Source organism: Panthera tigris, chromosome C1 (assembly GCF_018350195.1).
Source record: "Panthera tigris isolate Pti1 chromosome C1, P.tigris_Pti1_mat1.1, whole genome shotgun sequence".
NCBI lineage: Eukaryota > Metazoa > Chordata > Mammalia > Carnivora > Felidae > Panthera > Panthera tigris.
This window is the reverse complement of record NC_056667.1, coordinates 133,033,314-133,047,743: the sequence shown is the minus strand read 5'-3', so window position 1 is coordinate 133,047,743 and position 14,430 is coordinate 133,033,314. Positions and strand designations below refer to the sequence as shown.

The 14,430-nt window shown below is 37.2% G+C and overlaps 1 protein-coding gene across 2 annotated transcripts in view; it reads right to left on the bottom strand.

The window, feature by feature from the left end:
- Positions 1–14,430, bottom strand: part of ARHGAP15 (Rho GTPase activating protein 15) — a 611,397-nt gene that overhangs the window by 523,575 nt on the left and 73,392 nt on the right. Inside the window, exon 3 of one of the 2 annotated variants that reach the window (XM_007086400.3) lies at positions 12,925–12,993. The exons of the other annotated variant lie outside the window; for it this stretch is intronic. Coding sequence (XP_007086462.1) covers positions 12,925–12,993 — 69 coding nt within the window. The remainder of the gene's footprint in view (positions 1–12,924; positions 12,994–14,430) is intronic. 2 annotated transcript variants of the gene reach the window in all.

Genomic DNA, 14,430 nt, shown 5'->3' with positions numbered 1-14,430 from the left:
ACTAAAATCTCACCAGTTCATGAATTGGCTATTTACAAGACTCACTCTGATGTAGGTGAGATCTTTTCTTCTAATTGTTCATTATGATATTCCTAATACATAGCACAGTACTTGCCTTTAAAGATATATTTGATGAATGCACTTTAATAACAATGATGGAGATACTAATAAGGATTCACAGCAAAGTTTTTTCCACATATCTACATTTCCAGAAAATTTCTTCTACTTCAGCATGTTCTCTACAGTCTAAAAGAGTCTGTGGAGGTCTCTTGGATAATTTTCAGAATCGTGATGCTCAGTGGTGTCTTGTTGGTACTTGGATGCAACTATTTGTTTGTTTTTCCCACCTTTTATTTCACGTATACTGTCCTTTTTTTTGCGGTGCCAGAAAATTTTGTTTGTCTACCCCCTAAAGCCCATGTAATAAGTTCAGTGTTTAACTCTGGGCATTACTGATTTTTACAAGTGTTTGGAAGAAGGATGTTCTCAGTAGCAATTAGCATCACCGAGACAGTCCCTTTCTTTAGTAATGTATATTGAGAAATTTTGTTGTGTAAGCACAGACAAAATTTACTGTTTTATTAAAGCTTTCTTCTGATGAAAATAAAGTAGTTGCAAAAGCCTGAATTTATCTGTCAAAAAGCTACAAAACCTCTCAAGCCATCATAAAAATTGATGCATGCATTCTCAACTAAGAATATTGCCTTTTCCCTGCCAAAAAATTCACCAAAATACCAGTGGGTGGAGGTTTAGTGCCCAGAATGTATTGTTGATGATCATTTCTTTAAAAAGGGAAGGGAAATTCAAAATGAAAAAAAAAGAAACTAATAACTCTTTCAGAAAGAAGCAAACACAAGCCAGCTTGAGACACAGACTTTAAAATTCTCTCTCCCTGAACACATAAGAAATGTTTCTCCAGACACTGCTGGACTTTTTCAGAATACTGAGATTAAGACTAGGGACTGGATTTCTCATGTCAGGGCTCTATCAGTGTAACATCATTGCCATCAAACAGGCTGAGCCAGTTCCCATGATCTTGAGTCAAGGCAATAAATAGAGTTTCCAGGCATGACCACACAGAGGCCCAGGAAAAAGGAAAGAAGAGGGGTGAAGAGCAAGTTAGTTTTCTTCTCCTATATCATCTCCCAAAGTCCAGGCTGCCTTTCAGGTCATTAGAGGTAGCTAATAATCATCCTACTACATACTCTTACTACACTTACTACTGCCATATGTATGTTTACATATCTACATGTATTTACACGTGGTTATATACATGTACAATCATCATGCACACATTCCCATTTCTGGGATCAGGTGTCCATTCTTCTCAATTACCTCTTCGATACTTCATGTACACTCATTCATCCCTTCAATATATTTTCAATTAGTAACATCCTCTTCCCCTTTAATATCATCTGCTCTGCTCACAATGGGACTGCAAAGATTAATAGGACACTCTTAATCTTATCAAAGCTTATATGCTTGTGAGCTCACATTCAAAAACACTCATGTTCCTTTCTTTTGCAGAATGGATACCACACCCCATCTAGTCATCTCAGCAACTCAAGCCAGCTTCTGCCCTGGAACAGAACATTCCAACCAGTCTTCCTACACTGAAAACACTGCATTATTGTAAGTCCAATGCTGCAAGCAGCACTTCACTCTTCATTATTTCTTGTCATGATACTTGGAAATACCCCACCGTATTTCAGGCACTAGAAATCAGTTATTCTGGAAGGATCATAGGAGCTGAAAGAAGTATTAAGACAAGCAGAAGATCGCTATGTATTTTGTCTGTGGATGTACATATAGTATCATATTCATTATTTTAAGTATTTATTCCTACTCTATGTTAACCTCATGGATTGAAGGGATGTTAATCTTTCAATTACAGTTAAGTATGCTGGTCATCTTAGGCTCGGATTGTCTTATCTCTAGTAATTTACAAAATTCTTTACAGTTTTATATCTAAGTTTAGGATATTATATGGCAAGTTCCAGGCCAACCTGAAATTCCCTTGAAGTAAAAGTACTCCCTAAACTCTGTATACTTAAGAAATGTCAACCAATCTTTAGATGCTGAATCTGGGTTCTTAAGCAATTTGTCCAATGTCCCTTCGACACCCTATTTTTTAATGTTAAATGGCAGGGAAGATCAGCAATTTGTCCGGATTGGATGCCAGCCAGTCTGCTAGCATTGAAGAAGTACTCAGCAGACACAACTGTGCTGAGATACAGATGAGAAGAATGAATGGCTGTGGGATACCCAGATAGCACCTGTTTATCAACCTAAGTTGGAGGCTATAGACAAGGCAGGAGAGCAGAAGACAACCTTTGATTAATGGTAACAATCGTGGAAGAAAGACCAGCCTGTAACCATAAGTACAGACATCGCAATTTATTATGTGAAGACTTCATGTTGTTCTCAGATAAAAGAAGTAGACTTGAAAAGAATAGGTTTTCGTCTACAACAGTCCACCACAAGAATTCTGTGAAAATGCATCTTTATGAATAGAAATGAACTGAATCTAAAGACTTTCTCCAGATTTTGATGAGAAAGGATTGTGACTTTTAACACCAGAATCACACAGCCCTTATGCCTTACAATAATTTGCTCTGTTGATGTTTTTAAGTTATTGTTCTTTTACTCTTTGCTATGATTCTGTGTTCACTGGCAACCTCTGACTCCTAATTCAGCTTCTGAGATCCTCTGAGGTACAACATTGGTGACTTAAACAGTCAATATTAGTGTGTCTCCCATTATAAATTTACAAATCAGAGTTATTGTTTATACATGAGCTTCTTACAAATTTGGTTACTGTGAGCTAGTCCCAAGGCATCATGATCATTGATAAAGTTTTTCTAGATCCACAAAGCTGAGGCGGGCCCCCTGCTCTGAACTGGACTGAGCCTTCTAAAGTAGTGCCATCCTGTGGAACTTTCTGTATGACTGACCAATCTTCCTCTATGATAACTGAGCATATCTCTTTATAACCACAACCCTGGGCCACCGTAGCTTTCAAACAGATTTAGCATTTAAGTATTTTCCTATTTAGTAGTAAGGAAACTGCTATATTTTTCCCTGAACTTTTTAGAGATCACAGTACTTTGCTGATAATTTTGTTTGTTTAGATGATTTGTATTAAAAAGCACACATCCGGTTATATCATTTTACCCCCCAATACTGCTTCTCTTTCTTTATGAAATCTCTTCTTTACTTGTCCACTACCCACATAAATGTACTTCGTTGTTCTTTCCATTGGTTTTATTTTTTAACTAATTTTTTTTATTTTTAAAGTAAAATTGTATTTACTTAAGGTGTACAACATGATGATATGTATAGCAAAATGATTATTACTATAGTCAAGCTAATTAACATACCCATCTCCTCACATAGTTACCTTCTTTAAACTTTTTTTGTGGTGAGAGCACCTGAGATCTACTGTTAGCAAATTTCTACTATATACTACAATATTATTAACTATAATAACCATGCTATATATACGTATCCTATATGTCTCCATTGGCTTTCCTTCTTGTGACATGGTCTTCAGGTCACATCTTGTGACCATTTTCTTCTATGGGACTCATTGCTTACATTTTTCTTCTCAGTCTCCAATTATTTCTATACTGGCTCTGGATTTATTGCAATATCAGATCAGCTGACCATGTTTATGGACTTGCAGGTGACACAATCCATTAAGAATGGAAACGAGAGATGCCTGGGCAGCTCAATGGTTAAGTGTCCAACTCTTGAATTTTGGCTAAGGTCATGATCCCAGGGTGGTGGGATAGAACCCCATGTTGGGCTCCGCACTGACCATGGACCCTTCTTAAGATTCTTTCTCTCTCTCTTTCTGCCCCTCTACTCCACTCTTATGCTTACTCTCAAAAAAAAAAAAAAAAAAAGAAAGAAAAATTAAAAAAAAAGAATGGAAACAAAAGCAGAGAAAAAAAATCACCTTAAAAATCCAGCTTATCTGTATATCATATAAAGCACTAATTAAAAAAAATAAATGCTTAATTTTAGAACTACTTTACATATAGATCAAGAAAGAAATATGGTGTTTTGGCCTCATGTAAATACATAATTGACTGTGTGCATACTTTTAAGAGTGGTAAACCAAAATTCAAGTTGGACACAGTGATGACATGAAAAGGGGAACAGAAGAAAAGCAAAGAAAAATTATTCTCTGTCATACACAAGAGGTGTCTGCAAAGAGCAAGTAAGCACTCTCAGAGAGGCTGTCTTGATTTCAGGTCTCTGAGTTAGGCATGGTTGCTCATTGCCCTTATTTACACCCATTAGTATACATGTTGTGCAATGCTTTCATGGACATCCTGCCCATCTCACTTTCTCGGGGTTAGGCTTTGGGGTTCTGCTGAATGTCTTGAACTGGTTTTCAAATGCTGGGTTTGGCAAAGCACATATTCTGTTTTGCCAAATGCTTTTCCCCATCATTTTAAACCCCTGTGTATTTCAAGGGAAATTTTACCCACATGTCTCTGATTTATTTACCCCTAACTCATCAAAATGTCATCTTGAAAAAACTGCTATTGGATGTTTAAGAACTCCGTGGCTTCTTCCTGAGCCTTTCATCTTTTAACCAGTGTGTTTCATTTTGCCTCCACCAAAAAGGCCCAGGTTCTGTTGGGAAATCAGACTGATGAGGGTAGTTCTTTGTGTCTCAAGAATTTTCTTCAGTCTTCTGGAGGCTTTTCCTGTATCCCACCTCTCTTTCCTCATCCTCAGTTTCTTTCTTCTTCCATAAATTCTACTTCTTCGTGTCCTTGATTTAAATATGTTGTTCTTTCTTTCCCTGTCATTGGAATTCAGAAAGGAATGGTCTTCCAGGTTCCTGTCTGGGCAATTTATTAGCATAATTCAATTGTTTTGTTATAACCTAATTTGGTCTAGGCAGTAAGGAAAAAAGCATTGCTCAATGTTAATAGCCTTTGCTATTGTTGTTGTTGTGTGTGTTCTTTTCTCTACGCTAGAGTTAAATGAAATTCAAATGTGGATAGGAGGTGTTATTGTAACCTGTTTCTGTGTTTTCATGGCTTCTAATCCCCTTAACATCACCTGAAGGCCCTTCTTCATCTGAGCACTGCCTCCCTTTCCCTACACCCCCTGACCCATTTCCCTTGTTCACCATATTCTAGTGAGTGTGGTGTTCTTGTAGTTTTTCAAAGGGGCTTAACTTTGTTCTGACCTCCAGACCTTCACACTGCTGTTCCTCCTATTCACAACCTTCTTCAAGTTCTTTGCTTGACAAACTCTATGTATCCTGCAATCTCAATTTAAATGCCCCTTTCAAAGAGTGCTTTTATGACTACTTAATCCAGGGTAGGTTAGCCCCCTCTCATAGAAGCTTATTTTTCTTCCTCCATGGTATGTTTTGTAATTTGTATTTAAAGAATGATGCCTTCCTTTACTTGTTTAATACTTCTCTCCATTCCTGGATTTCAGGCTCCTTGAGTAAAGGACATGAATACTTAGCATATGATTATTTACCCCAAACTTAACACCTAGCACAGGGACCTCAACAAATCCAGGAATTAACAGACATTTCCATCGGAGAAAAGGAAGGGCACGTAAAACAATGACAACCAGGGGATGGTTTCTATTAGAGTTATTAAATTATATCACATATTATCAACACACTACTAACTTGAAGATATGGGAGGATGTTATTTCAGAAAAGCTAATTTTATCTTACTGAAGTAATATTTTGAAAGCCTAGAGAGCTTTTGGAAATTTTTTGCAATTTAAAGAAAGCACAGTCTGATCAATAGAATTATTCCCCCAAAGTGGCTGTCTTTTGTTTTAAAATAAGAAAACACTGTATGCTTACAATGTTTTTCATCCTCAAAGCCCTCACAAGTATTAATTAATCCACAAAATGATATCTGGCTCCAAAAGGTAGAATCTGAGACTTAAGGTTTATCTGCAAAAGCCTGCTTTGCCCCCAAGCCATGGCAACTTCCTGAGTTCCATCCTACAAATCCTCCCAGCTCAGGAGGCAGCAGATGATTCTCTAAAACCTGCCACAGGCTTTTGACTCCTGCAGGGTTATCCATACACTGTCTCATACTCTTTTGATAAAAATAAAGATGATAAAAATTTAGCATGTTATAAACATGGTTATTTTTGTCAAGCAATTTTTTAAGGGAAAAAGGAAAAATGCCCTGAAAATAATTAGATATCATGAACAGTTAAAACAGGGAATATACAAGATCAAGAAACAAATGCCTATTAGTATATTTGACATTTCATGTTTAAAATCTTTGCTGCATTACAGCACTTGTTAAGCCACCATACGGATTCTCAGAAAATAATTTAGGTTTCTTGCGTTGACAGCATATGGATTTGTATACCATGTGGCATGAATGACGTCACCTGTCAGTGAACTGGGTAGTTTTAGAGATTTTAGACTCCAAGCAGAAATGTATTTTTGCCAATATTCAAAACAAATGCATTATGCTTCTGTTTAACCCTGTTGATCATAATCTACTTCATTAAAGGGAACACTGAGAGGTGAGGCATGGCTACCAGAGGGTGATAGTGTCTATTGGTGGACCCACCATGGCAGATTCCACTTTTGTAATGTGAATCATTTTTCTCCAAGAGTGTGGATCTAATGAGATACCTTTGCCAGTTATACTTAAAGCCAAGGCTTCTCATGATTTCTAGAAAATGTTCAGGGGAGTTCTGAATATAAGAAATAAAAACGATGAGATTTGTACAGCAAAAAATGTTGGACATAAATAAGCTGAAAAAATCCATTTGGTAAAAATAATAACAGCACCAACTTAAAGAACTGTATTATTTTCTAAAATGTTTTAATGTATATTATTGCATAGTAATGTATATTATTATATAGTAGTTCATCCTGGTTGGTACTGTTAAGAGAAAGTACTGAGAGAGCCTCTAGCTGACTCCAGAAGCCATAGTGGGAAGGAAGGAGTGTAGTGGAGATGGAAATGAGGAACATATAAGGTTTGTGGGGAAAAATAAGTGTGTCCAGGTAAAAATAATATAAAGTTAAGTTAGTCAGATAGAAAGAGAACTTTAGAGGTTCTGGAAGATAATTGAAGTCTTGGCATGAATCCTAATGGATAGTTAAAAGTTGGTCCGAATGTGTTGTTTGAGGAAATTGGTGATTATTTTGTCATTGCCCATCATAATGGGGTTATTCATAAGCAAGAGATGTGGGGAAAAGAAGCATTTCTGCCTTTAAAATAACATTAAATAAGTAATTTAATTTAAATGGAGATTGATTGATAAAAGTTGAATATAACCTGTGTTCACAAGGCAGAGTAAGATGAGCAGTACTCAGATAGAATCTAGGGAAACTGATGTCAGGAATAGGTAGTAAATTGGCTGACAGTTCCAAAAGTGTTTATAGAGTTAGTGGTGTGTGTGTGTGTGTGTGTGTGTGTGTGTGTGTGTAACACAGACAGAGAGAGACAGATTGAGAGAGATTGAAAACTAAAGAGCTTAAAAAATTGTGGTTTCTTTCTTTCTGTTTAGCCATGCTTCCCAATGCCACCTTTCCAAAGTCGTCTGACCTAGAATAGAATATTAAGCACATATATGTACTATCTATTAATATATTATCCATCATTTGGGATATTCAAAATCAGTTTCATTTAATCTTGAACAACTGAAGATTCAGAGTCAAGACAGCCAACTATACACCAGCAAACCAACAAATAATCTTAATGTTAGGTAACTAAATTGACAAAACTATTTCAGAGTCAAGACAGCCAAATATAGACCAGTGAACCAACCAACTAATCTTAATTCTAGGAAAGTAAGTTGACAAAACTAATTCTGAATAGTCTAATGTGTTTGAAATACAGGCATAGCACAAATATGTTATTAGTTATTGATTCAATTTGAATAATCATAATTCAACTTTTTAAAATTCACAATTAATATATATTTTATGTAAAAATTTTAAGACACCTTAAGGCATTGATCAAATATAATTATGTATATATTTGCACATATATGATCACATATCTAATTGCATGTCTATATTGATATTAAACACACACTCACATAGCTCCATTTTCAGCCCAACTTCTGCCATGTTTCATCAAATACTTCAGAGAAAACATTTGCATTTGCTATATCGCAAATACACAGCTCTTTTTTTAATTAATTAATTAATTAATTGATTGATTTTGAAAGAAAGAGGAGAGAGCATGCATGAGCAGGGGAGGGACAGAGAGAGAGGGAAAGAGAATCCCAAGCAGGATCCACTCTGTCAGCATAGAGCCCAATGCAGGGTTCAAACTCACAAACCGTGAGATCATGACCTGAGCTAAAGTCAAGAGTCAGGCACTTAACCCCCTGAGCCACCCAGGCACCCCAAATATTCATCTCTTTTAATTATTTATATGTACTTTGTTTGTTCCATAATACAAATTTATGGAAAATAAATACAATTGCTTTCCTATTCACTAGACAACTACACTTTGCCAGGCCTTATATGAAATCCTAATAAAAAAGTGAGTGAGACATAGCCTTCCCTTCAAATAGCTTACAGTTCAATAAGAGAGAGAGAAAAGGAAACAGGCAACTTTAGTATGATTATTGAAAGAGGCAATTTAGAGATAGAAGCAAGGTCAAGCTACTAGGGACACACAATAAAGGATTAACCTGATTCAAATTTGAGGAATCAGAGAAATACTTCACAGAGAAAATGCTAAGTTGAGACCCAAGTAATTAATTTTGAAAACAAGGTATTGTTACATCTAATTAAATTGAAAAAATCATCTTTCTCTATAAACAGCAAACATACATATATTTGTTAACATCTGAATCAACAATATAATTTTTTTTTAAATTTTTTTTTTCAACATTTATTTATTTTTGGGACAGAGAGAGACAGAGCATGAATGGGGGAGGGGCAGAGAGAGAGAGAGACACAGAATCGGAAACAGGCTCCAGGCTCTGAGCCATCAGCCCAGAGCCCGACGCGAGGCTCGAACTCACGGACCGCGAGATCGTGACCTGGCTGAAGTCGGACGCCCAACCGACTGCACCACCCAGGCGCCCCTCAACAATATAATTTTAACACAACTTTAATATCTTAGTATTAAATCAATTGACAGACACGTCTTTTCTGAACAAACCCTAGTCTCAAAAGCAATGTAAAGGTATGTATGATATAATAAAGAAAATACAAGTCATGACCCCTAACTTCAAAGCATTTAAAATCTAGCTGTGGAGCAAGTCTATTACCCATGAACTAGGGGTGAACAACACAAAAGAGTGCTGAGATTAAGGAAATAATTGTTACAGAAAATCCAAGCTCCTTCAGGGTAAGAGCCCTGTCTTAATCATGTTACCACTCCTAGCCTGAGGGTATGTTATTTGAGAACAGATAATAAATAAGATAAATCAGGGATCATGAAAGAAGTCTATAGACTTGATGTTATAGAAAATAGGAAGCTCTTAAATGCCTGGACAAGGAAAATGAAGTAATGAAGGTACTGTTTAAAGAAGATTTGTGTAGAATTGCTACACAGGATCATTGGAAGGGGCACAGTAGAGTACATGGGAGGGTTGGGGGAGGGGCGGTGAGATCAGAAGAATTGAAGGCCTGGGCAAGGATGTGTGTGTGTAACCATAAAGAAAAATGTGGGTACCACACACATTGCAGAGAAACTGCTTTGGAAAATGGTGACTTATTTGATGGGCCATAGACAAAAAAAGAGGATCCAAGAAAATTTCTTCTAAGCCTGGATGCATGTTTGCTACTCATAACGATAGGCTTGATAGAAAGGGAAAACAGTTTTGGAAGAAGGTCCTGATGGGTTCAATCTGGGAGATTTCACTTCTGAGATGACAAGGAGACACAGTAGAATAAATGACTAGTTAACACTTTAAGATAGAGGATAAGAGGCACGCCTGGATGGCTCAGTTGGTTGAGCATCCAACTTCAGCTCAGGTGATGATCTCATGGCTCATGAGTTCAAGCCTTGAATCAGGCTTGCTGCTTTCAGTGTGGAGCCCACTTTGCATCTTCTGTTCCCCTCGCTCTCTTCCCCTTCCCCACTCACTCTTTCTCTCTTAAAATAAAACAAATAAACAAAAAAATATATAGAATGAGATAATGAAAAGAAAAAAGTATAGATCTGTGTATTATAAACTTGAAAGTAAAAACAAAAGCCATTAACAGCTTCATTTGTGCATTAATTTAACACACATTTACTGAGTTCTTAGCATGTTCTAGCAAGTGCTACAATCATGGAAATGGAGTTATGGACATAGGAGACAATACCTCTGCTCTCACAGAACATTTTAATGAGGTAACAAACAAATAAAAAGAAATTGTATAATATGCCACATGGTAGCAAGTTCTATGGAGAAAATAATTTAGGGTAAGAGAAAAAAGTGTGATGGAAATAGTGGATTTTCTTGTTTGTTTATTTGTTTTTAAGGAATATTATGAAAGATCCATCTTTTTTTTAAGTTTACTTATTTATTTTGAGAGAGAGAGTGTGTGAGAGAGCACCAGGGAGGAGCAGAGAAAGAGACAGAAAGGATCTCAAGTGGGCTCCATACTGCCGGTGCAGAGCCTGATGAGGGGCTGAAACTCACAAACCTGTCAGATCATTACTTGAGCTGAAATCTAGAGTCAGATGCTTAACCAACTGAGCCACCCACATTCCCTGGAAAGACCCATCTTAAAAGATGATATTTGAATAGAGATTCCAAGCAAATGAAGAATAAGCCTTGCAAGTTTCTGGGCCCAAAATAAATGATTTTGTGCCAGGCAGAGGAAAGAGCTGGTATAAGCGTCCTGTGAGAGAAGTAAGGAGGTCAGCTTGGCTGGAGCAGAATGAACGAGGAGAAGAAGGAGAAAGGTGAGGCCAGAGCCATAGCTGACACCTGTAGAATCTGGTGAATCCAGGATGATTTTCAGTGTTTTCCCTGGAAGATGCTGGAGGCCAGAAGGAATTTGAAGTAAGCAGTGGCATCACCTAACTTACATTTTAACAAGATCACTCTGGCTGTTGTGTTGAAAATAAAACGTAGAAAGCAGGGGTAGAAGTGGCATGTTAGTTGGAGCCGATTGCGTTCAAACAGGTGAGAGATGACATAGTGAGAAGAGAGCTGATTCTGGATATATTCTGAAGGTAGAGCAAACAGCCTAACAGACGTTTAAGTTTATTTCATGAGAAAAACAAAGGAGACAAAGATGACTTTAAAAGTTTTGACTGAAGAACCTGGAAGAATGGAGTTAGTTTACTCCATCTAGTAAAATGGAGCAGATTGAAAGTAGCAAGTTTGGGAGAACATTAGGATCAGTTTAGGACATGTTAAGTTTGAGATGTATGTCCGATATATAAATGAATATGCCACAATATATAGTACTAGAGTTTAGAGCAGTGGTCCATGCTGGAGAAGTGGTTAGTGTAACACAGTACATAAAACCATAGCACTGAATGATACACTGTAGGGAAGAAATATAAAGAAAAAGAAGTTAAGTTGAGCTCTAAGATGAAGATGAACCAGCAAAGGAAATGGAAAATGGATGTCTATTTAATTAATTGGAGACCCGTGAGAAAGTAGTTTACTGGTACTTATATAAGGAAAATACTTCAAAGAGACATCAGATGGGTTAAATTCTCAGATCTAATGAAAGAAATGAGACTTTACCAATGGATTTAGTACTATGGACAAAATTGATGACCTTGATAGGAGATTGGTGGTTGGGATAAAAGCCTAAAAAGGGGCGCCTGGGTGGCTCAGTCAGTAGAGCATCCGACTTGGGCTCACATCATGATCTTGCTCCTCGTGGGTACAAGCCCTGCATCAGGCTCCATGCTGACAGCTCAGAGCCTGGAGCCTGCTTCAGATTCTGTGCTTCCCTCTCTCTATGCCCCTCCCCCTGCTTGCACTCTGTCTGTCTGTCTCCTGTCTCTCAAAAATCAATCAATAAATAAACATTAAAAAAAAAATTTAAGAAGCCTAAACTGAGTTGGTTCAACAGATAAAGGAGGAGAGAAATTGACAACAATAGAGGTAGGCAATTCTTGTAAGGAATTTTTATTCTAAGGCAAAGAAAGTAATACAGTGGAGATGGGAGATCTAGAACATGCAAAATTAAAGAACGTAAGAGAACTGAGCTAGATAAACAAACATTTTTGGTGCTGAGGATGAGAAAGCCCAAAAAATGAACTTCATTCATTTTACTTACAATGTTTCAGGCATTCTTTTAGTCATTAGGATACAACAATAAAAAAAAAATGGAAACAAAAAATTCCTGCTTTCACAGATTTATAATCTGCTGGTAAGGGATTTATAATCTGCTGGTAATTTTTTTCTTAAAAAATTTGCCAAAATTTGCAGTAAGCCCCAAATAATCTCTGCTTCCTGTTATTCACAGCCCGGTGTAGTCCTTTCTCCTTGAGTGTGGACTGGATTTAGTGACTTAATTCTGACCAAGAGAATATGGAAAAGTTGACAGGATATCACTACCATGACTAGGTTACAAGAGATTTTGCCTTCTATCTTGCTAACAGAATCCCTTGCCTTCTCAGTTTGCATGCTTTGAAGAAGGAAGCTGCCATACTGGCAAAGTCTATGTGGCGAGAAACTAAGAGCAGCCCCTGGACCACATCCCTGAAGGAGCTGAACCCTGCCAACAGCCATGTGCATGAACAGGAAAGCCAATGGCTTCCCCAGTCAAACCTTCAGATGTGACCCCCAATTCTGACTTAACGTGTGATTGCAATCTTTTGAAAGACTCTGAACTAAAGGACTCTGCTAAGCCACACCCAGATTCCTCACCCACATAAACAGGAGACAACAATGTGTACGGTTTCAAGTTGGTGAGTTGGGAATCATTTATTCTGTAGCAGTAGATAAATAATACAGTACTGCAGGGAAATCATCACTTACCAATTGTTCCAATGGAGGAATGACATCTTTCAAGACATGTTGTGAATGATTCCTCCTGTGTCGGGATATCTGCAAAAATATTGACATTAGATACTATTATATTATTTTTCTCAAAACAAGCTTTAAATGATTTAAAAGAGCATATTTTAGTAAAAGTACACAGATACATAACCATATTCAGATTCATTCAAGAAGTCAAAGTAGATATAAAATGAAAAGTAAATGTTTTGGATGTTAACTAATTTGAATTAAATGTGTACTCAAAGACGGCTGGCTGCAACAATATCTCCTGTTCCACATACTCCTTTTACCATGTAACCTTGATACCCTTCCTCACAAGTGGTGGGTCTATGTTCTTTCATTTTGAACCTGGGAAGAGCTTTATGGCTGTTTCAATAAAAAAAGTATGGCAGAAGTAAGTGACACTACATGATTTAAAATATTAGAGCATAATAATGTCATGTTCTTTTAGAACCCTCTCATTTGGAAAATACTCACCATGTTGTGATGAAGCGCAAATCATCTCACACAGAGAGAGCACAAGGAGAGGCCTTAGGTTTTCTGGCTAAGAGGCTAGCTGAGGTTTGAGCTACCAACCGCCAGTCATAGGAGTATAGCATCTTCTGATGTTTCCCTCTGCCAGCTATTGAGTCACACCCCCCCCCCATGTTTCAAGACCTAGTAGAAGCCTCAAACACTATGTAGTAAAATAGGCTGTTCCCGATATGTCTTATCTGAATTTTTGACCAAGTTCTGTCAGCATAAAAAAAATCAGTGTTTTATACCTCTATATTTGTATACCTTTTATACCTTCTACATCTGTAGAAGAAGAAGATGTATTCTTCTACAGATGTATTTAAACACACAATAATAAATAGCTAAGTGTTTTAGGAACAGCATTTTAAAAATGCCTTATTGTTTCTACCAAAGCATCAAAGGCAGATTCTATAATAAAACAAAAAGAGAAAAAGAAGGAATTTATAGTGAAATCCTGTATTGTTTGATAACTTCAACAGAAGCTATAATTAATAATACTATTTTACTAGATAGGAATTTTCCAGTATTTTACATGAACAAGAGAGAGGAGGGTAGGGAAAGGGGGACAGGACAGGGAAGTAGGAAAAGAAAGAATGAGAGATAAAGAGAAAGAGAGAGACTGGGGGATGAGTGTGAGGTATTAAAGAAATAAAGTGGGTCTGCCAAGTGCCTAGAAAAGAACTTCGGATGTCTTTGAATCTGGTTACTGGCACATGTAACTGACTGAAGGAATTAAATCAATGTCTGTTAAGATTTTGAGAGAATCGTATTACCAAAGAAAACAGAAGCCTGACCTAAAAAAAACCTGTGACTCCATACAACCCTTGATCCCCACGTTTGCCCCACAAAACTGCATTATGAAGGCAGTACAACCTCCAAGGAAACCATTCTCTTCAAAGCTCACTTTAGATGCTGCCAGTGGGGGATAGCAGAGAAGGAAGAGCCTGTGGAGAACAGCGCCAGAAACCT